The sequence below is a fragment of the Heteronotia binoei genome, chromosome 8 (assembly GCF_032191835.1).
Source record: "Heteronotia binoei isolate CCM8104 ecotype False Entrance Well chromosome 8, APGP_CSIRO_Hbin_v1, whole genome shotgun sequence".
In the NCBI taxonomy this organism is placed as follows: Eukaryota; Metazoa; Chordata; class Lepidosauria; order Squamata; family Gekkonidae; genus Heteronotia; species Heteronotia binoei.
This window is the reverse complement of record NC_083230.1, coordinates 69,281,697-69,302,305: the sequence shown is the minus strand read 5'-3', so window position 1 is coordinate 69,302,305 and position 20,609 is coordinate 69,281,697. Positions and strand designations below refer to the sequence as shown.

At 41.9% G+C, this 20,609-nt stretch overlaps 1 protein-coding gene across 1 annotated transcript in view; it reads left to right on the top strand.

Annotated features, from left to right (window-relative positions):
* EEA1 (early endosome antigen 1) overlaps positions 1–20,609 on the top strand; it is a 99,323-nt gene that overhangs the window by 54,378 nt on the left and 24,336 nt on the right. Inside the window, 9 exon segments of the mRNA XM_060245180.1 lie at positions 574–912; positions 8,798–8,947; positions 9,827–9,946; positions 10,054–10,257; positions 13,333–13,533; positions 14,762–14,875; positions 16,898–17,053; positions 18,194–18,333; positions 19,718–20,048. Of these exon segments, the coding sequence (XP_060101163.1) occupies positions 574–912; positions 8,798–8,947; positions 9,827–9,946; positions 10,054–10,257; positions 13,333–13,533; positions 14,762–14,875; positions 16,898–17,053; positions 18,194–18,333; positions 19,718–20,048 (1,755 nt within the window).

Genomic DNA, 20,609 nt, shown 5'->3' with positions numbered 1-20,609 from the left:
ACAAGTAGGCAGCAGCCTCTGTGCTCTCAAAATTCGGCACATTCTGACCAGCTCATTCTAATAAATGAACAGCATTCTGTGCTGATTGAAGTTTCCTAGTTGTCTTTTAGGGTAGCCCTGCATAGAGCACATTACGATAGTTCTCTTGAGATGTCTATGCTACTGAATAGTGTGGCTTGACTGCCTCAGTCCAAATGGGGCTGTACCAGGTAAAGGGTATTTATTTATTTATTGAAAAAAATTATATTCTACATTTCTAGAGTAAATATGCTTTTGACCATGTTATTCTTGCTTCCCCTATCAGGAGTGCTGGTTCTAACATCACACCTAGATTTTTAACAGTCGAAAAAGGTGATTCCTCCCACCGCTCCCCCCAAAACCCCCCCCAAAACAAACAGGGAACATTATACTTTCCAAGACTACAGCCTTAATGAAAGACTGGCACAGTTTTCAAAGTCCACACTTCAGTGCTTCAGTCATTTATTATAACATATGAAACTAATTTTTATATCAGCACTGGTTTTATCTTGTACAATAAACTACAATTTAATTTCAATTAATCTGATATTGCAGAGTCTGACTGAAAAGTTGAAAAAGAGGGAGTTGGATTATACTCATTTAGAAGAGAAACAAAATGAAGAATCATTAATTAAGAAGAATCTGCAAGCAATCCTTAATCAAAAGGACTTGGACTGTCAACAATTTCAGGCAAGGTTGTCTGCATCTGAAGACTCATTGAGGAGGTTACAGAAAGAACTGGATGAAAGAGGAGAAGCAAGTCAGAAACTTAAGGAGGAATTGTTGGAAGCTGAGACAAAGTACCAGCATCTTAAGGCAGAATTCAAACAGTTGCAGCAACAAAGGGAAGAAAAAGAACAGCATAGCTTGCAACTTCAGAATGAGCTGAATCAGGTAAGTCTGTTTCATGGAAGAGTTTACAGTTATTTTCCTCATCACCTTCCATTGTCAGATCAAAATTGCTTTTTACGGGGAGGGAGGGTGGAGCAGTGGATAGCCAGCAGTGTATTTCACTGTCTGGGTACTCATACAAGAGAATGGCAAACTGCTGATCTGTTCCTGTCATTCCTTTTCATACAGTTGCTTTAAAATAAGTATCTATTGATATTTCCAACCAGCTACTTTAGCAGACATTATCATGCAGTGCATGTTCTGGTTATATTCAGCTCTTGTAGGCTGATAGAAATCTGTTGAATAATAACAGAAGATTCTGCCATCCTTCCTGGAATGATGACTGGACTCCTTCCAGTTGCCTCCCTAGCAACCAAGATGAAAAATTCTAGAATCACATTTCACAGGCAGAATTCAGTTGGCAATTGGTTTTGTGGCCAGATGGTCTGCTGAAAAATAATAAGGAAAGGATTTTCTTTGAGATAAATATTGGATTAACTGACAAGTTTCAGCAAAAGGAAGTGGCACTCACTGGAATTCCAGTGTGATAATAACATGGAGGGATTCATTCCATCCAGACTATATTTAATCTTGAAGAATATATTTGTATTATTAATGTCTACCACAAAATGCCCCCAAAACTTGAAAGGAAATACCAATTAAAAATACTTACATAATCCTAGCCATTAACACCCTGGCCAAATATGAAGGCCTTGCAGTGTTTCTGTGGGATACTTAATTTCAGTAAGGTTTCAAAGCAATTCCTGAGAATACATGTTTATAGCTATCAAAATGGAAATAAATGTTTCAGGTCTGAATTAGAGATATGATGGGACATGGTGGTGAATGAACAATCTGTTAAAAGTTCAAAAATATGTATCACTTTTGGTAGTATTTTTGTAATCCTTAACTCATTCATCACTCATAGAATTTTTACCTGTAAGCTCAGTTCTTGGAATTGTTCCTGGAAAGTCTAAAAGCTAGTATATTTTCTGATATGCTGGTGAAATGTGCTCTGGTTCTCTATATATGCCATTTTATCAGAACTGTCTAAATTAGATACTGGACGCACATTTGGAAAGGCTCTGCTCTTTGTTCTAGGAGTTTATTGGCTGTTTTATTATAAGGATAAACAAAGCCTAATCTTGGACAAATCTGGTGAATCAGCTGTTTCCGATAGATCAGGGGTTGCCAATGGTAGCTTTCCAGATGATCTTCTTCGTGGTCTCTGTGCTTCACACTCATGGGATATAGCGCCTGTGCCGATCCCCCGAATCAGTACCTAAAAAGCCCGGGATTTTTTCGCGCTCGGCACCAGTGGGCATGCACGGGCGTCCCAGCACGCATGCTCACCTGCACCAGCACGCGGATCCCGCCAGTTCCTTTTTGACCGCTGCGCTGATGGGATCTCCTTTCATTTCTTTGGTCGGTACAGTAATCCTTTGGATTGTTTCTTCTTATTGTATATAGCCTGTTTGTTGTTTTCTTAGTGTAGTTAGTTGTTAAGATAGTTATTGTAGTTAAAAAAAAATTTGTTGGACTTTGCCCCTCGGGGCTTTGTTTTTTTCCCCTTTTTTCCTCAGAAATCTTTCTGTGTGGTTATTTCTTTGACACCTATGGAAAGGCGTTGAGGTTTTTTTAAGAGGTGCCGCTTGTGTGGTAAGAAGATTGCAGCATATATAAATCCAATCATAAGAACATAAGAGAAGCCATGTTGGATCAGACCAATGGCCCATCCAGTCCAACACTCTGTATCACACAGTGGCCAAAATACACACACACACATACTGTGGCTAATAGCCACTGATGGACCTCTGCTCCATATTTTTATCCAATCCCTTCTTGAAGCTGGCTATGCTTGTAGCTGCCACCAACTCCTGTGGCAGTGAATTCCACATGTTAATCACCCTTTGGGTGAAGAAGGACTTCCTTTTATCCATTTTAACCCGACTGTTCAGCAATTTCATCGAATACCCACGAGTTCTTGTATTGTGAGAAAGGGAGAAAAGGACTTCTTTCTCTACTTTCTCCATCCCATGCATAATCTTGTCAACCTCTAGCATGTCACCCCTCAGTTGACGTTTCTCCAATCTTCAGCTTCAGCATCTGACCTTCAGGGAACAGTCTGGGTTGATTTCCCTTAGGACTGACTGATTGGATTTCCTTGCAGTCCAAGGGACTCTCAAGAGTCTTCTCCAGGGAGTGTTCCCTTCTCATTTGGTGGCCAAAGTATTTGAGCTTCAGCTTCAGCATCTGACCTTCAGGGAACAGTCTGGGCTGATTTCCCTTAGGACTGACTGGATCTCCTTGCAGTCAAGGGACTCTCCTGATGGTCACTCCCTCTGCTTATTGTGTCTGGGCGAGGGACACCGAGTTGATTCGTGCCTGCACTGCTTAGCCTTCTCTAAGCAAACCCACAAAAACCGTGTGGAAAGACTATCTGCGGCACTTGTGGAATCGGCTCTTCATCCGCCGAAAATGGCAACCGATGGAAGAGGCTGCATTGGCCCCGATGGTTACATTGGTCGATCCATCACTGGTACAGACCGATTTGCCGACCGAGCGAGGCCAACCCACTAAACGACCCTCTGAAGGGTCAGTGGCGACTCCGGCCAAGAAGCATAGGGACGATTCGGGGATCCGATCATCCTCCCGAAGAAATCAAAGTCGAAGGAGAAGAGAAAGACCAGACTCTCCTGCACTCCTTCTCCTCAGGACGCTTTGGTGTCGACTCAAGCTGCTCCACCCTGAAAGATCCTGGCGTCTCCAAGTCCAAGGAGTCCTTCGGCATCGAGAGGCAGAGAGTCGCAGCAGCTCCGCCTGTCGGGATCGGAGCACGAGATAGACCTGACCCTGTGCACCCACTCATCGAGATCGGGATCGCGCCATCGCAGCGACAGTGGTTCGATCTTGGAGATTGAGGCTTTGGTACTGAACGAACCCCTGGCACCTCCATTGACTACGATTCGGAGAGAGCTAGAGCCAACGACGATGGTTTGACGCTTCCCGCCGCTTCCACCATGGGATCAACATCAGTGGCCTTCTCCTTATGGTTACCCGTACCCACCATACCAATGGTATCCTCCACTTGACTTTCCTGAGTGGGATCAGCAGTCAGAGGTCTCTCAACTCTCCAGAGTTTCGCATCACTCTAGGCAGTGAGCATCGGCATCGGTGTTGATCCCTCCCGAGAGACGAAGAGAGAGGGTGGAAGATGTCCAAGTTTGATCGTCGGTATCTCTGCGGTCACCCGAGCGAGCTTCAACCCCGATACTCTCCAAGCACTCAGTAAGAAGGGATTCCTCGTCATTGGACTCCGAGGTCGGTACCGATGACCCGGACAGAGTGGTGGAACCTTCGCCAGAGTTGCATATCACTGAGGACCTTCCCATTTCACCATCGGAAGATCTGATGTCGTATGGGGACCTGGTGAAGTGGATGGCACACTCCCTCTCCCTCACAGTGACACAACCGCAGCCAGTCGTCAATGACACAATCTTCAATATTATGCAGGGACACATCGACAGCTGTGGCATTGCCTGTAACAAAAGTCATCCTGCAGGCAGTGAAGGAGCCTTGGGTGAAGCCAGTGTCCACCCCTATTTCTTCTAGAAGATTGCATCATATGTATCGGGTCCAGGAGGCTGGTGCTGAGTTTCTGTTTGTGCACCCCAAAGCCAACTCGGTGGAAGTCTCCTCATCATCCAAGACCCGCAAGACCCATTCTTCGCCACCTGACAAGGAGGGCAAGAAATTGGACAGTGCTGGTCGGAAGTTTTATTCGGCTGGAGCTTTAGGAGTAAAGGTATCTAATTATGCTGCTTGCATGGCTAGATACCAATACTCAGTTTGGGAGCAGCTCACCCCCCTTTTGTCCTCCCTGAGTGAGGAAAAGAGATCTGCGTTCCAGAAGTTACAGAAGGAGGGCTTTGCTGTAGCCAAGCAACAACTGACTGCAGCAAAGCACATGGTTGACGTATCAGCCAAAACCATCACGTCTGCTGTCTCCCTATGCCGCCACTCTTGGCTGAGGTCTACAGCCCTTCAACCTGACACCAGGGCCTTTGTGGAGGACTTACCCTTTGAAGGTGAAGGTCTTTTCAGCTCTACCACCGACAGTGTCCTCCAGGAGATGGACAAGAGCATAAAGACCTCGAGGAACCTGGGTGTCCCGGCCTCATCCAGAGCTACCAACCCTAAGCAGTGGCACAAATCTTGGCCTAAGCGGCCCTACCAAAAATTCTCCCCTGAGCAGCAGTGGAGACCTCAATCGTCCCAACCAGAAAATAGGTCCCCTTATAGGGGAAATAACTGAAACAGGTTTGCTTCAGCACAAACCACCGGCAAATCTAAGGGTGCTCGGCCACAAAAGCAGGGCCTTTGACTTTCCAATAGCACGCATCGCTGCCCCTACTTCATCTTCCATCCGTCTCCATCAATATCTTCTGGCTTGGGAGTCCATCTCCACAGACAGGTGGGCTCTTTCCATCATTGCAGAAGGATACAAGATAGACTTCGTTCAGGTTCCAACTCAATCAGTGATTGTCATCACACCTCCTTCCCCACCTCTGCTGGCGGAGGTGAGCAACCTCTTGCAGAAACAAGCCATAGAACTGGTTCCTGTGCAGGCAAGAACGGGGGGGGGGGGGGGGGGGTTCTACTCCCATTATTTACTGGTTCCCAAATGGGATGGGGGATTGAGACCAATTATGGACCTTCGGAATCTGAACAAGTTTATCGTGTACCAGAAATTCAGAATGTCCACTCTGCAAACAATCCTTCCCCTCATCAACCAAGGGGACTGGATGGCAACGTTGGATCTCAAGGATGCCTACTTCCACGTCAGCATCCATCCTGTGTACAGGCATTTCCTTCGTTTTGCAGTATGTTCCAACCACTTCCAGTACAAAGCCCTTCCGTTCGGTCTGTCCACTGCACCTCGGGTGTTCACCAAGATGATGAGTGTTGTGGCCGCACATCTCCGGCTTCAGGGTATAGTCGTCTTTCCATACATCAACGATTGGCTCCTTGTGGCAGAGTCGAAAGAAAGTCTGTCCAGCCATATTACCACCACTCTTCGTCTTCTTCACACCTTAGGTCTGCAGGTCAACATGGAAAAGTCTCATCTTACTTCATCATGGACAGTTCAGTTCATAGGGGCTTTGCTGGACACAAACCTTCACCGCACATTTCTGCCTCAGCAGAGAGTGATGGACATCATCAATCTTGTCAGTCTTTTCCAGAGTCTGAAATGGAGCACAGCACAACAGCTGCAGCGGATGCTGGGGCTGATGGCGGCGACTACAAGCATGCTTCTGTTTGCAAAATTGAGAATGAGAGTTCTTCAACTGTGGTTTCTCAGATAGTTTCGGCCTTTATGGGACTCACCTTGGAAGAGGTTTATGATTCCACCCTTGACCCTCCAGATCCTGCAATGATGGAAATCCAGAGACAATATTTGTCAGGGAGCTCCCTTCCACCTACCTGCAACAACGGTGACCATCACCACAGATGTGTCTTTGTGGGGCTGGGGTGCTCACATGGACTCTCTGTGTGTGTGGGGTCCTTGGCCTCCTCAATTGACTCATTGCCACATAAACTATCTGGAACTGTTGGCAATTCATTTTGCCCTTCGGTCTTTCCGTCCCATAGTGGCGGGGAAGGTGGTGGCCCTTTTGACGGACAACACTACAGCCCTGTGTTATATCAACAGGCAGGACGGGACAGTTTCTCGACGACTCTGTGTGCTAGCACTAGAGCTGTGGATGGAGTGCTTGGAGCACGACATCTTTGTAAGGGCTACACACCTTCCAGGGGTGCTCAATCTGCAGGCAGACTCATTGAGTAGAGGAGCAGCATCTCCGCAGGAGTGGGAGATACAGTGGCGTTTCCTTCAACCTGTGTTTCACCTCTGGGGGTATCCTCAGGTGGATGTGTTTGCCACAGCCAGGAACTGGAAGCGCCCTCTGTTTTGTTCCGGGGGGGCACGGATCCAGAGTCATTGGGAGACAGCCTGATGTTCCCGTGAAACGATTGGTTCCTGTACCTGTTTCTACCTCTGCCATTGCTGACAAGAGTTGTCAACAAAATTGCAAGAGAAAGGCCATGCTACATTCTAGTGACACCATGGTGGCCTCGGCAGAACTGGTTCCCGATCTTGCTTCAACTAGCAAGGGGGGTTTTCTATCAGTTTCCGGCGGAACCAGACCTTCTGTCAGCCCAGGATGGACATGTATTCCATCACAATGTGCCTCACCTGAAGCTGACAGCATGGTTCATCGACCCTGTGGGTTCTCCAGCAGAGTCCAGCACATCTTCCTAAACAGTAGGAAGCTGTCTACTCGTGCTTCCTGTGATAGGAAGTGGCTGGGGCTGATGGGAGTTGTAGGCAAAAAACATCTGGAGAGCTACCGTTGGCCACCCCTGCGATAGATCAAACAGTTGTTTACTTTATTTAGGGACCACTTTTTGTTTTCTGTTGAGACTCCAATGCATCTTATACTGTATAAGACAATGTAGTCAAATGACATCAGACAATCCAACAAACAGTGCAATAGAACTATAGCATCACAAACATTAGTAACTGCAAAAAAAGCACATATCCAGCAAAAACTGGAATTACAAAAGTAGAAAAAAATACAGTAAGAGCAAACTTAATACATAGTGAAATAGGCTAAAATCATGTTCTTTTTATAAAAGCACCCTACATTCCATTATACTGTAGTTTTATTTCCTTGGTAGAAATGTCAATATACTACATCCTTATTTCAGGTCCACTTGTTTGTTTTCTTCCCTGAGATTTGAGAGAGGTTTCATATACGATCATTACTTCACTTGTCTCAGTGACACAGCTGATGAATTATAACTATGCTACATGGCATATTTTATTGTTTGAAATAATGTCCATACATAGATCGCATGTAGGGATCGGCATGAACCGCATATTGTGGTTTGCTTTGTGGCTGAACCACAAATGGAACCACAAACCGATATGACAATTCATGAACCAAACCAGTCCATATCAGTTCATGAGCCATTTCATTCCCTGCTCTATGCTTCCCACCACTTTTCATTTAAATGAAAGCCATTTAAATGCCTGCTTTTCATGAATTGCCATGAATTGCATCAACGTTCATGGAGGTTCATGGTAGCTATTCGATTTGTAAACATCACTTCATGAACCAGCCAAAATTTGTGATGAATGAGCTGGTTTGTGCCCCTAATCACATGTGCATGTTCAGACTGTATAGGCCTTACTGAAAATGTGGCCAAAGTGAGGATGACCTATTCAGTGTAATTCCTTGTATTTTTATAAATTTTTATAAAATACAAAAAAAAGGATTGAGGAAAGTAAAAAATGTAAAGTGATTGATATCCTTGACATGGACACTTGAAAAGTAAACTAACAACTAAAGCAGACATAGTCCTTTCAGATAAAGTGTTCAGTGTAATTGTCAGAAGTTTGTGTAGTTGCAAGTGCCATTTCACAATATAACTAGTTGATTGTTTATTTTTTATCTCAGTTGATAATATGCCAAAGACTTTTGACACCTCTTTAGAGGTATGTCTTACGTGCTTGTGTCAGCCCCAACCAGATGTATGCAGCAGTGAATATGTACCTGCAGGTACATAGTTCCTGGTCAGGCAGTCAGTGCAGAGACTCTTTGAAGTGTGAGACTGAATTAATGTTATAGTCGCTGTTAATCTGTCTGATTGGATTCTAAGTGTGGTTCTCAGCTGAGTGATGTGAACCATGCACACAGTACTTACTTATTGTTGGTTGCTGTAACAGTATACAAATGGCATTGTTTCTCAGTAAAAGGTATAAAACATTATGAGTCTGCTGCAACATTTTCTGGGAGATAAATGAGATGGTTTCCCCCTCCAGTTGCACAATAAACTTCTGGAGACAGAGCGTCAACTTGGGGAAGCACATGGGCGGCTAAAAGAGCAGAGACAATTGTCAAGTGAAAAGCTGATGGATAAAGAACAGCAGGTGGCTGATCTTCAGTTAAAACTCTCACGTTCTGAGGAGCAGGTAAGAATTATATGCAAGATCAAATTCTGCTTGAGTTTACGTTCTGCTTTTTCACTGAAACATCCTTTTCACACTATTTAAAGGAGTGTGGTACCCAGCCACAAATAAAACTGGTTGTTGCAAAATCAGTGGGATAGATAGACACAGAACCTCTCACAAGGCTTTTTGTGAAGTTACTTGTCTGGGTTTGTGAAACAGGCCATGGCTTCTGTTTCTCTGGAACTGAGAGCAGCAGCCCATCTTGCATGCTGTGTACAATCTCTTTCCTTGCTCTCCTTCCACTGCTTGTTTGGGACCTCCTATATTCTTCACGTGTATATTCTTTCACTCTGGAATATGGTAAGAATGTTGAACTGTGCTAAAACACATCTCAAAGTTGCTTCTGTCTCTTTTTTCCCCCTTCTCACTATGAAGACTTACAAAGTGGTAATAGGATTCCTTTTAATAGATGAGTTATTTGGTCTCCCTTAACTTTATTGACATTTAATGTATATTTTCTTAAGGTTTTCCTTGGGGTTTGGCTGTGATCTCTATTTGGTTTTAACTAAAACTTCACAGTCATTAAGGTTATTGTTACTGTTATCTAACATAGCTTCTAACCATTCTAATTGTTTGAAACTTCGTATTGAGAATAAAGCAGAAATACCATGTCAACAACGTACATACTTTTAATATACTTTGGTCTCTATTAGCTTGAAATGTTATTTATTGATTGAAAGTAAACTTTTTACTTTGTTAAAGAGAAATTTAAATTGTGGCTTCAAGATAGCAGGGCTTTATTATAAAGTGCTTCACTATTAGACCAAATGGGAGGCACTGTTAAACTACTAAGTTGTGCTTATCAGTTTTCAGTCAATAATCTGTTACTGTTTTTGTAAGCTTAAGGAAAAAGCAGCAAATGGATCTGAATTGCAACATCAGTTAGATAAAATGAAGCAACAGCACCAGGAGCAACAGAATCTTCAGCAGAGTACCACAGCAAAATTGCGAGAAGCCCAGGTAAGGGACGTCATCCTGTTAAGGAAAACAAAAACATGTTTTCCAGGTAATCTCAATTAATGGTTTTATATTTAATTATGCTATTATATTTTTCTTGTACCTCCAAGAATGATTTGGAGCAAGTACTACGCCAGATTGGTGATAAAGATCAAAAAATTCAAAATCTCGAAGCTCTGCTGCAAAAGAGTAAGGATAATATTTCCTTGCTAGAAAAGGAAAGGGAGGACTTGTATGCCAAAATTCAAGCTGGGGAAGGAGAAACAGCAGTTCTTAACCAGCTACAGGAAAAGAATCATACATTGCAGGAACAGGTAAGTTTAAAGGGTGGAAAATTAAAATTTGGATAAGTTTACCACAGAAATGTTGGATGGACAATGTGAAATCTGTAAAATATCTGTTATATAGGAATTTTTAAAAAAGGGATCTTTCTTTGAAAAGTCAGTACCAGTAGGAATAACAAGTACAGTATATTAATAATAATAATAATAATTTTTTTATTTCTACCCCGCCCTCCCCGCCGAGGCAGGCTCAGGGTGGCTGAATCATTATATTGAATCATAATTCATATATAATTGAATATCCCACCTGGTCTTGAATTAAATTTTTCATTGTGTCTCAATCCAGTGCTGATTACATATTTGAAGGCAAAATGAACTCATGTAAGAGGCTTTTGGACTGCTTACCCAGTTCTTCTTTCTAAGCTGTTGAACACATGTTGCCTATGGAGATGGTTTTCTGCTTCCATTTGTATGTTTAACTAGTACAGAGAAAGCATTTTATGTACTCTTGCCTTCATGGACTTTGTGTTGTATGTCTCATCCTCTAGAAGGCTGCTAAAAGGGCTCTCCCCTGATGTTGCCTTTAGGACTTTAAGGGTAAATTTTCATTTACAAGAATGCTGAACTTAGGCATTGTGCTCACTGTTCTCAGTTGACGTATTGACATCTACATGTCTCACTCACAGGTTTGAGCCCTGCTCAAAACCAAGTTCAAGACCATTGCCCCTCTAGTTGGCTCTGTGACCAACTGTTCCAGTGCACAGTCATTTCTTATGTCTAGGAATCTCATTTCTACAGCATGACTCGAGCACATATTTACCTAGTCACTGTGAGGGTAGTTGAAGTCATCTAGTGTTACAGTGTCTGTTTTAGTCGCTTCGCTTATTGATTTCTCCATATCGATATCAGCCTCAAGGGTTTGATCAGGTAGGGGATAGCATTCTTCCACTTTAAAGTAACCCTTAGGGACCAGTATTTTCACTCAGTTCTGTTGTATAGTTCATTCCGCTAATGTTTTCTAATTTCTTTGGTGTACAACATAATACCTTCCCTCAACATGCCACTCCCCGTCCTGTCTATAGAGCTTATACTCAGGGATGACCATCCCATTGATTTTCCCCATTCCACTGTGTTTGAGACACCCACTGTATCTATATCATCATTTAGCACCAAGCGCTACAGCTCCCCCATCTTGGTTCAGAGGCTTCTAGCATTGGCATATAGACAGTTGTAACAGTTTTCCCTCTCCAACAAGCTTTGCCTCTCTTGGTACATGACTCTCTTTTGCCAGCCTATGCTCACTTCCAAGTTCTATTCTATTCATACTAATATTATCCTCTGTGTTTGCTCTATCGTCCATTTAGGCTGAGTTGTCCCAAAGTGGGGGCTTCCAAGCTCCGATCCTCTTTCCCCAGGATTAGTTTAAAAGCTGCTCAGCCATCTTTTTGAAATTAAGGGTCAGCAGTCTGGTTCCTTTTGATTCAAGCAAAGCCAGTCTCTTTTGTACAGGTTCAGCTTTTCCTGCAAAGTTCCCCAGTGCCTAACAAATCTATGCTTTTCCTCAGCCAGTTTGGTGTAGTGGTTAAGTGTGCGGACTCTTATCTGGAAGAACCAGGTTTGATTCCCCATTCCTCCACTTGTACCTGCTGGAATGGCCTTGGGTCAGCCATAGCTCTGGTAGAGTTGTCCTTGAAGGGGCAGTTGCTGTGAGAATTTTCTCAGCCCCACCCACCTCACAGGGTGTCTGTTGTGGGGGAGGGAGATAAAGGAGATTGTGAGCCGCTCAGAGACTCTTGAGTGGAGGGCGGAATATAAATCCAATGTCTTCTTCTGCTCATGGCACCACTTTTTTCACCCATGTTTTGAGACCTCTAATCTGTACCTATCTTGCTGTGTGTGGATCCAGCAGCAGTTCTGAGAATGCTACTTTTGAGACCCTGGCCTTTAGCCTAGTAACCTACATTTTTTCTCCAGGACCACATGACTGCATTTTCCAGTATGCACCATGACTGCTGACTCCTTCCGAGCACTATCAGTCTATCTAGACAGAGCACAATGTCTGCAACCTTCGCACTAGGCAGGCAAATCACAATGCAGTCAAAATGTCTGTTGTAGACCCTACTGTCTAGTGATGAAATCACTTACTACCAAAAGGCCATTTCCTCTCAACCCCAGTGAACTCTGCTTTGCATCTGTAAGTTGTGGCTCCATCCTCAAGAATTAGACAAAAGTAGTTAGCTTTCTCACTCAGCAGACGCCCCCCCCCCCCCGAAGGATCATGTGGGCTCTCTTTCCTTGGAGGCTTTTAAACAGAAGCTAGATGACCGTCTGACAGCAATGAAGATCCTGTGAATTTAGGGGGAGGTATTTGTGAGTTTCCTGCATTATGCAGGGGGTTGGACTAGATGACCTTGGAGATTCATTCCAACTCTATGATTTGATGTGCTTCTAGTGCGCTCACCAAAAGCTAGGAGATTTTCAAACAGATGCCAAATAGCTCAGGAACCAGATGATTTGAAGCAAAAAGACATCACCCTCTTTGCCTCTTGTACCAATTCCAAACTCAGCTCCTGTATTAGAAGGTACTAGAGGTAAGTCCTGAGATGCAGGCAGCCAGGAAACCTGTAGATTTAGGATGATCTAAACTCCACAGTTCTGCCTTGTACATTATTTGAGCAATAATAGCCTATAAAATAATTGTGCAAACTGCTAGGTTACCTACCCTACCCCAAGAGAAATTCAGAAAAGTTTGAATTGACTGGAAGTGGGGAAAACACTTTTAGAATGGATTACCTCCTGTGTATCATAGATGTAGTTTTACAGACCAAAACATAAACAGTTTGACAACTCTAGACCAGGTTTTATTTAATCTTTTGCACCCTGTTCCCTTCCAAATGTATGGTGAAATTGGAAGTGGGTTTGGAGCTCCTAAACTTCTTTGCCTTCTCCTTCAGAATTCCCAACATAGGCACTATGTTCTGCATTTGAAGGAGTACGGGGGGGAAGCAGATGAAAGTGTTAGGTGTTGGCCCAAAAGACTCAGCATCAGTGCTTGTCTTTATGAACATATTTCTGCATGTCTTCATTTCCCTTTTATGTTTTTTGTAGGTAACTCAACTGACGGAAAAACTGAGGAACCAATCAGAAAGTCATAAACAGGCCCAAGAGAACTTGCACGAGCAGGTGCAGGAGCAGAAGGCACATCTGAGAGCCTCTCAAGATCGTGTTCTTTCCTTGGAAGCAACTATAAGTGAGCTAAATAGTCAGTTAAATGAAAGCAAAGAAAAAGTAATGCAACTAGATTTGCAGGTAATTTAATTTTGAGTTGGGGAGACTACACATTGCCAGTGTGGTAACACTGTAAGGAATTGTTTGATCTTAGGGTTGTCAACCTCCGTGTGGAGCATGGAGATATCTCAGAATTACATCTCATCTCCATACTACAGAGTTCTACTCTCCTAGAGAAAATGGCTACTTTGGAGGGTGGACTCTTTGGCATTAAGCCTTGCTGAGGTCCTTCCTTAGAATGCAACCCAAGTCTCCAGGAATTTCCCTTCCAGGGGCAGGCAACCATAGTTTGGGAATAAAATATTAGTTCCAAGTCTTAGTTTCTCAGGAAATCTGGTGAATTGAACAGTTCTGTAAATGGTGTTACTGTGCTTTTAAGAAAGTTTCCCTTTTTCTGTTCTGACCTGGGAGTGCTAGCTTTGGTGGCAGTAGTTGGTAGTATATTCTAGTCCTGGGTGTTTGTAAACAATGGGTACTCTTCAGTGCTACCTAATCCTTTGGTCTAAGCTAAGACCTCGTGTTATTGTGTGTGCATGCGTGTGTGCATTCGTTTGTGTGTGTGGCTAAGACTTAACAGGAAGCCTTAATAAAACTTGGCACACCTCCTCTCCTGCGAGGATTGGACTCTTCAGAGAGAGGAAATAGCTATGCCTAGAAGTCCCTAAATGCAGATGTAGTTTCATGTTGATAATTAGCTTCTGTTTGAACTTTCAGTTCAGATGGTTCAGTGTATATTTTGTAGAATGGAAGCAGTTGTGTCTCTTCAGGGAACTGAAGTGGTTCCACAAATATCATTGTTCCAGTCTTCCTTGAATTTTCACTCATGGCCAAGTGCAGACTTCTCACAGCATAAATATGATATTAAATAGAACCATAAATTGGTTTTTAAACATAAGTTTGTTGGGGTTTTTAAAAAGCAATTCTCTTTCAAGGACAGCAACCATGGTGGGAACAATGTCCTATTACACTGAGTGAAACAAAGATCTGGGTGAACAGCAAGGATGTCTGTTTTTAAACACTGAATTTGTGTACTGTGTTCTTTTATGATGATAAGTAAAGACTTCCTAAATTGATGGATTAGGGTTTTTTGATGCATTTTTGTTCAACAGCATTTTATGTAAGAGTTAATTCTTTGTTGTCAAACAATTAACAAACTGTTCACTCATGGAAAGGAAAACTTGTTTAAAAAAATCTGCAACTAAGAAATATTTATGATCAATTCTGAAGCACTTTTTGGTTCTCTTCTCAGATAAAAGCAAAAACTGAATTGCTTCTGTCTGCAGAAGCAGCGAAAGCTGCTCAAAGAGCAGATCTTCAGAATCATTTGGACACTGCCCAGAATGCATTACAAGATAAACAACAGGTAATAGAAACAATGAGTTTATATAAAGGCCTTCATGATCAAAAGAACTGATTTGATTGCTTAAAATGAAATTACTCGGGTGGAAGTCTCTGAATATTATTCCCAGTTATATTTACAAAATGCTGGAACAATATAATTAAGAATTTTATTTAAATAATATGACTTTATAAAATGAAAATATGATGTAAGATGTCTACATGAATTTAAATGAAAATTATGCATTGACGTGGCAAAATAAAATAAAAAGTACTGGGCCAGTGCAAGCCTTTGGAGTTGCTTAAAATAGCCTTTTAGCTCCTTACTTTTCAGTTGTGCATGAATTTATTTGTACATAGAACTTTTTGCATTCCCTGTAAATTGTGGCCCAGTTTATTATCTTGACACATCTAGAGATCTGTATTGTGTAGGATGATTTGTGTGACTGAGCTGTGAATAGGATTGCCAGGTCCAACTCAGGAAATATCTGGGGACTTTGGGGGTGGAGCCAGGAGACTTTCCCATTCCAAATATTTATTTATAATAAATAAAAATACAGCAGTGCAGTTCCCCTCAGTAGGCTTAATTTCCTCCTCCTTTTTGCCTATTTTGTTCCATAGCAGCTGCTAAATGAAAGTGAACACACACTCACAAAGCAAGCAAAATAAACAGTCTGTACGCCCACACTTTTGTGATCTTCCTGGGGCAATGGTATAAATAGCTTTACACGCTGTATTTCATTTAACTTAAGGAGTGAGAGGTCTAAAACTATCCCATAATCAGGTTCTAGTTAACTCTTTACAATCCCTTTTTAAAAAACTATGTCTCTACTATCCTAAACAGCTTCTAAAAGGAATGCAAAAGGAACAGACGAACTGGGCTCTCTCGTTTCCTCTCTCTCACACACACACACACGTGGCTCTGCCTCCTTGCCCTGCTCCCCTGCAGCTTCAGTCTGAAATTTAAAGGCACACACATCCCTTCCAAAACAGAAGCAGTTTGCAGGCTTCTATCCCCATGTGAAATCTTAAAGGCACATGGTGGCTGTTGGGGCAGGGCTTCCTCCTGCTAGTCAGCTGGCTGGCAGTGGGGAAAGGAAAGGAAAAGTCCCCTGTGCAAGCACCAGTCGTTTCCGACTCTGGGGTGACGTTGCTTTCACAACGTTTTCACAGCAGACTTTTTACACAGTGGTTTGCCATTGCCTTTCCCAGTCATCTACACTTCCCCCCCAGCAAGCTGGGTCCTCATTTTACTGACCTCGGAAGGATGGAAGGCTGAGTCAACCTGGAGCCGGCTACCTGAAAACCCAGCTTCCACCGGGGATTGAACTCAAATCGTGAGCAGAGCTTAGGACTGCAGTGCTGTAGCTTTAACACTCTGTGCCATGGGGAGGAGCCTGCAAAATTGGGGGGTACCCCACCCAGACTTGGGGACTGGCAAGCCTAGTGGTGAATGGGCTTTCTTATGATAAAGCTGGACAGAGTAGCCTTGGGTTGTTCAATTTTGTGTGATAATTTTAGCACAGTGATTATAAATTGTTTCCATTACATTTCAGCTTTTTGAAAAGTGTTATTTAGAAAATTAAAGACTGCTGTAATGATTTAAATATTCAATTCCATAATAATTAAAAGAGAATTTTCTGGCTAGTAGGGTATTGGGGAAACCTGAATTTTCTGTGTCAGAGCTAGATCTGTCTCTTTGAATTTGGATTCAGATTTGTGTGAGTTACATAGGAGGTGTCTATATATGGTGTAGTGTGTTCCTTCCCATTTTAAATCATTGAGCTGAATTAGCAGATATCTTGGCTTCTTCCAAGTAAAAATATGTCCTTCATCACATTTATTTATTTTATTTATAGCCCGCTATCCCTGAAACCTGCTCAGAGTGGGTAACATCAAACCATAAAATAGAATTTTAAAAAAATCTCTAAACCAACATAAAATTACAATAAATACAGTAAAATACAATATAAATTTGTGTGATACAAGATTTTTTATACAAAATTTAAAAGTTCTTATAGTTACTCTTTTCAAACTTTATTAATAGGAATTAAATAAGCTCACTGTACAGTTGGAACAGATCACTGCTAAACTTCATGACAAACAGGAATACTGTACTCAGCTGGAAGTCAATCTTAAGGAGTACAAAGAAAAGCATCTTCGTTTAGAGCAGAAAACTGAGGAGATGGAAGGTCAGCATAAGGTATGTATTGAGGAACTTTCTTTTGTTTTTTATCCTGTGTATATGGTCAGATAGCCAGGATGAAGATTGGGTGCTGTGCAGGTGATGGATTTGGGATCACTTCTTGTTCACCCTCCTCAAAATTGCTGACAAATATGAAAAGTGGGGTGGGAGGACAAATGAGAAACAAACGCACCATCCAGATTATAGAGAAAGAAATGAAAGTTTTGTGAAACGTCTCACAAAAATATTTCAACCAAATTTAATATTAAACACTATGTTGAACAACTTATATTTGCCTTTCTTATTGGTTGCTCCCTTCCATGTCTGGAGAAAGGTGTATAGGGGGAGGTATGTGAGCCTTGGGTTTGGTTCTACTTTCGTATGTGTAGGTGGTTCCTAAGAAGAAAATAACAGCTGTATGGCCCCTTAGCTCAAGAACTGGTGCCACTTGTGATCTATGTGTGTCCTGGTTTCAAAATATTTTCCTGTTTTATAGAGATTTTTGGTATTTTCCTTTTTACCTGTGACAATTGAGGAAATACATTAAGTGATCAGTCCACCAAAGCTACTTTTAAGTGAGGGAATACCTTTGGCTGGTGAATTCTTTAAAAATGAAATGTTTAAAGCTACTTTTTAAAATAAGATGAAGATTGACTGATTGATTTCTAAACATCACATACTCATGTTCTCACCATGTTTTAGTCAAAGAAATGATTTGGCAAATGATATTTGATCAGAATTATATCTGTGCTATATAATAAAGATTTAAGCAGGATATATTCTGAGTAAGTACTGTATCCAAAATGCAACGTTTTATACCTAGCAGCAAGAGACATGTTTTCACCTATCAAACTCCTATGATCTTAAGGGCACACAAGGTAGTTCGCCTGCCCATAGTTGTAGCCGCCACCACCTCCTGTGGCAGTGAATTCCACATTAATCACCCTTTGGGTGAAGAAATACTTCCTTTTATCTGTTTTAACCTGACTGCTCAGCAATTTCATTGAATGCCCACGAGTTCTTGTATTGCGAGAAGGGGAGAAAAGTACTTCTTGCTCTACCCTCTATCTAGAAGGAGTTTACAATAAGAAAAAGTCCCATTCTGTCTTCTTGTAGCAGCTTATATTTGGAGTAATTGTTGGATTTCTACAATTGCAGAAACTAGAAGCTGACATTCTTGAAGCTATGGGAATTAAAGAAAAAGTGCTTCAGGAGCTTCATCAGCAAAGGCAACAATGCACAGACTTGAATCTCAAAGCTGCAGAACTGACGAAACAAGTAGATGCAGAAAGAGAAATGTATTTTATATTTCCTATATTTTCTAATTTATGACTGGATATTGAGTATTCCTAGGATTTTTTCCCCACAGATTACTCCCTCCACTCAGGTGTAGCACTGACAGAATTTTTTTGCACCAAGCTGGAAGGGACATAGTGTGGTTTTGCTTCTGTATAGTTTAGAAATCCCTGTATTTTAGCAGGATCTTACCCTCTTGTGCAGGGGTGTCAAACTCAGGAGGGACGGATCTGACATAATTGAGACCTTGTCAGGCCGGGCCATGCTTGTCATAAAATGTAATGCCAGGTAGTGAAGTAAACTTAATAAAGGACACAAACAGAATTAAAGATTTTTTAAAACTTAAAATAAAACATGCTTGAACCATTGCAATATTTTGTTTATTTAACAGTCTCTGATAACTGACAATTCTTGCTTTGAGGAGCCTCAGCAATTAGAAGGAAGAGAAACTTGACTCTGTAGCTCTGCTGTGAGATTGAGAGAGCCTGACAAAGCAAACTCTCCCTCTCCCCCTTCCTCTCCAAGGGAGAAGCTTCAGCCAATGGAGAAATAGAGGCTTTGCTCCATAGCTCCTGTGTGATTGAGCAAGCCTGGCTAAGCAAGCTGTGATGCAAAAGGAAACAAGTAAGAGGGAGAAAGAAGCAGATGACAACCAGTTACTCGAGGGCCTGGTAGGACCTATCCGAGGGCCTGATCTGGCCTTTGGGCCACAGGTTTGATGCCCTGCTCTAGTGCAGAGAAATACCAGCACACACAATAAAGTGTTTAGCTCATCTGAATGTGATCCATTGTGGTGGGTCTGTCACCCATCCCTATACTGCACAGTTACTTATATGTAATGTAAACGCCTTCCTTTCTTTACATGTCTTTATAGTATTTTTAAAAAAAATTATGTTCCACTTTTCTTTCTGATTGGGGGCCCAGAACTGTTTTTTGCATTGTTCCTCCATTCTTCCACTTACACTCCCAACAACAACCTTGTGAGGGTGGGATAGGTTGAAATATTACGATGGGCTCAAGCTCACCTGGCAAGGCTTCCATAGCAGGGTGGAGGATTCAAACCCAGTTGGCCCAGGTCTTGTTCAACACTGTAACGACTGTACTGCACTAGCCCTCAGTGAAACAGTCCATATGCTTGACTTAAAATACTTGGATTTGATGTATTGGATTGTTAAGACACAACACTAAATTACTGATTCATGGCTTATTTTGATGCATAATTTGTATTTTAAATCTCAAAGTAGTATAGGGTATTGTCAGGAGAAAATGATTATTAGAATAACTTTTTTTGTATTGCTGACAAACAGTAGGAAATACTGTGTATATATATAAATGCTAGGTATTATAACTAAGTAAATACTGAAAGAACTTCACTTGCTTCCACAGAGTATCTAACACCAAATCAGACCTGCAAAAGAAATGTGATGCTCTAGAAGAAGCAAACCAGCAGATATCAAAACTAGAGGAAGAACATGCAAGACTGAAGCTGGAATTTGAGAAAATGCATGAAGATAGTAATAGGCAACATAAGGAACTAGATGAAAAACTGCAAGTAGTAACAGAAGATTTGCTAAAAATAAAGCTGGAAAAGGATACTCTGTTAAAGGAGTTTGAAGTCATCAGAGACCAACTGTCAAAGAGCACTCAATCTGTGAAAGAAGCCAAAGATGAATTGGAAAAGGAAAAACAAAAAGGAAAGGTGGCAGTGGCAGAACTGGTGAGTTGTGGATTTTGGGCAGATTTCCTCTGTAGACTGATTTGGTTATCTCTAAGTATGATCTCAACTTTGCCTGCTTTGAAAATTTGGGGTGGCTTGCCAGCTGTGATAGAGTAGATAATGAGAAATTAGAAGTTAAGATTATCAAATAGTGTTTTTTGCTAATTAAGTGGACATCTTGACCTATACTTGAGTGCATATTTTCAGATGATGACTGGAGCTGTAAACAGGCAAAACAGATCTTTCTGCAAACCTGAAAACGGCACAGGGTTTGTAGAAAAATATGAAATTAAAAAAAAAAATAAACCAGGTAGTTTAAAAAAATCTGAAAATGATGAAAGCAACACCTGCAGCTTTAAGCAAGGGATTCCCTCCGTGACTGTTGCTAGGCAACCACTCCAACCTTGGCTCTGTCAGTAAAAGGCAAGGGGAGGAGGTAGGGCCTTTTCCAATCCTATTTTGGTTTATGAGGAGGAACACATTTGGACCAGGTCTGGCTAGAGTTGCCAGTTCCAGGTTGGGAAATTCCTGGACATTTTTTTGATGAAGCCTGGGGAAGGC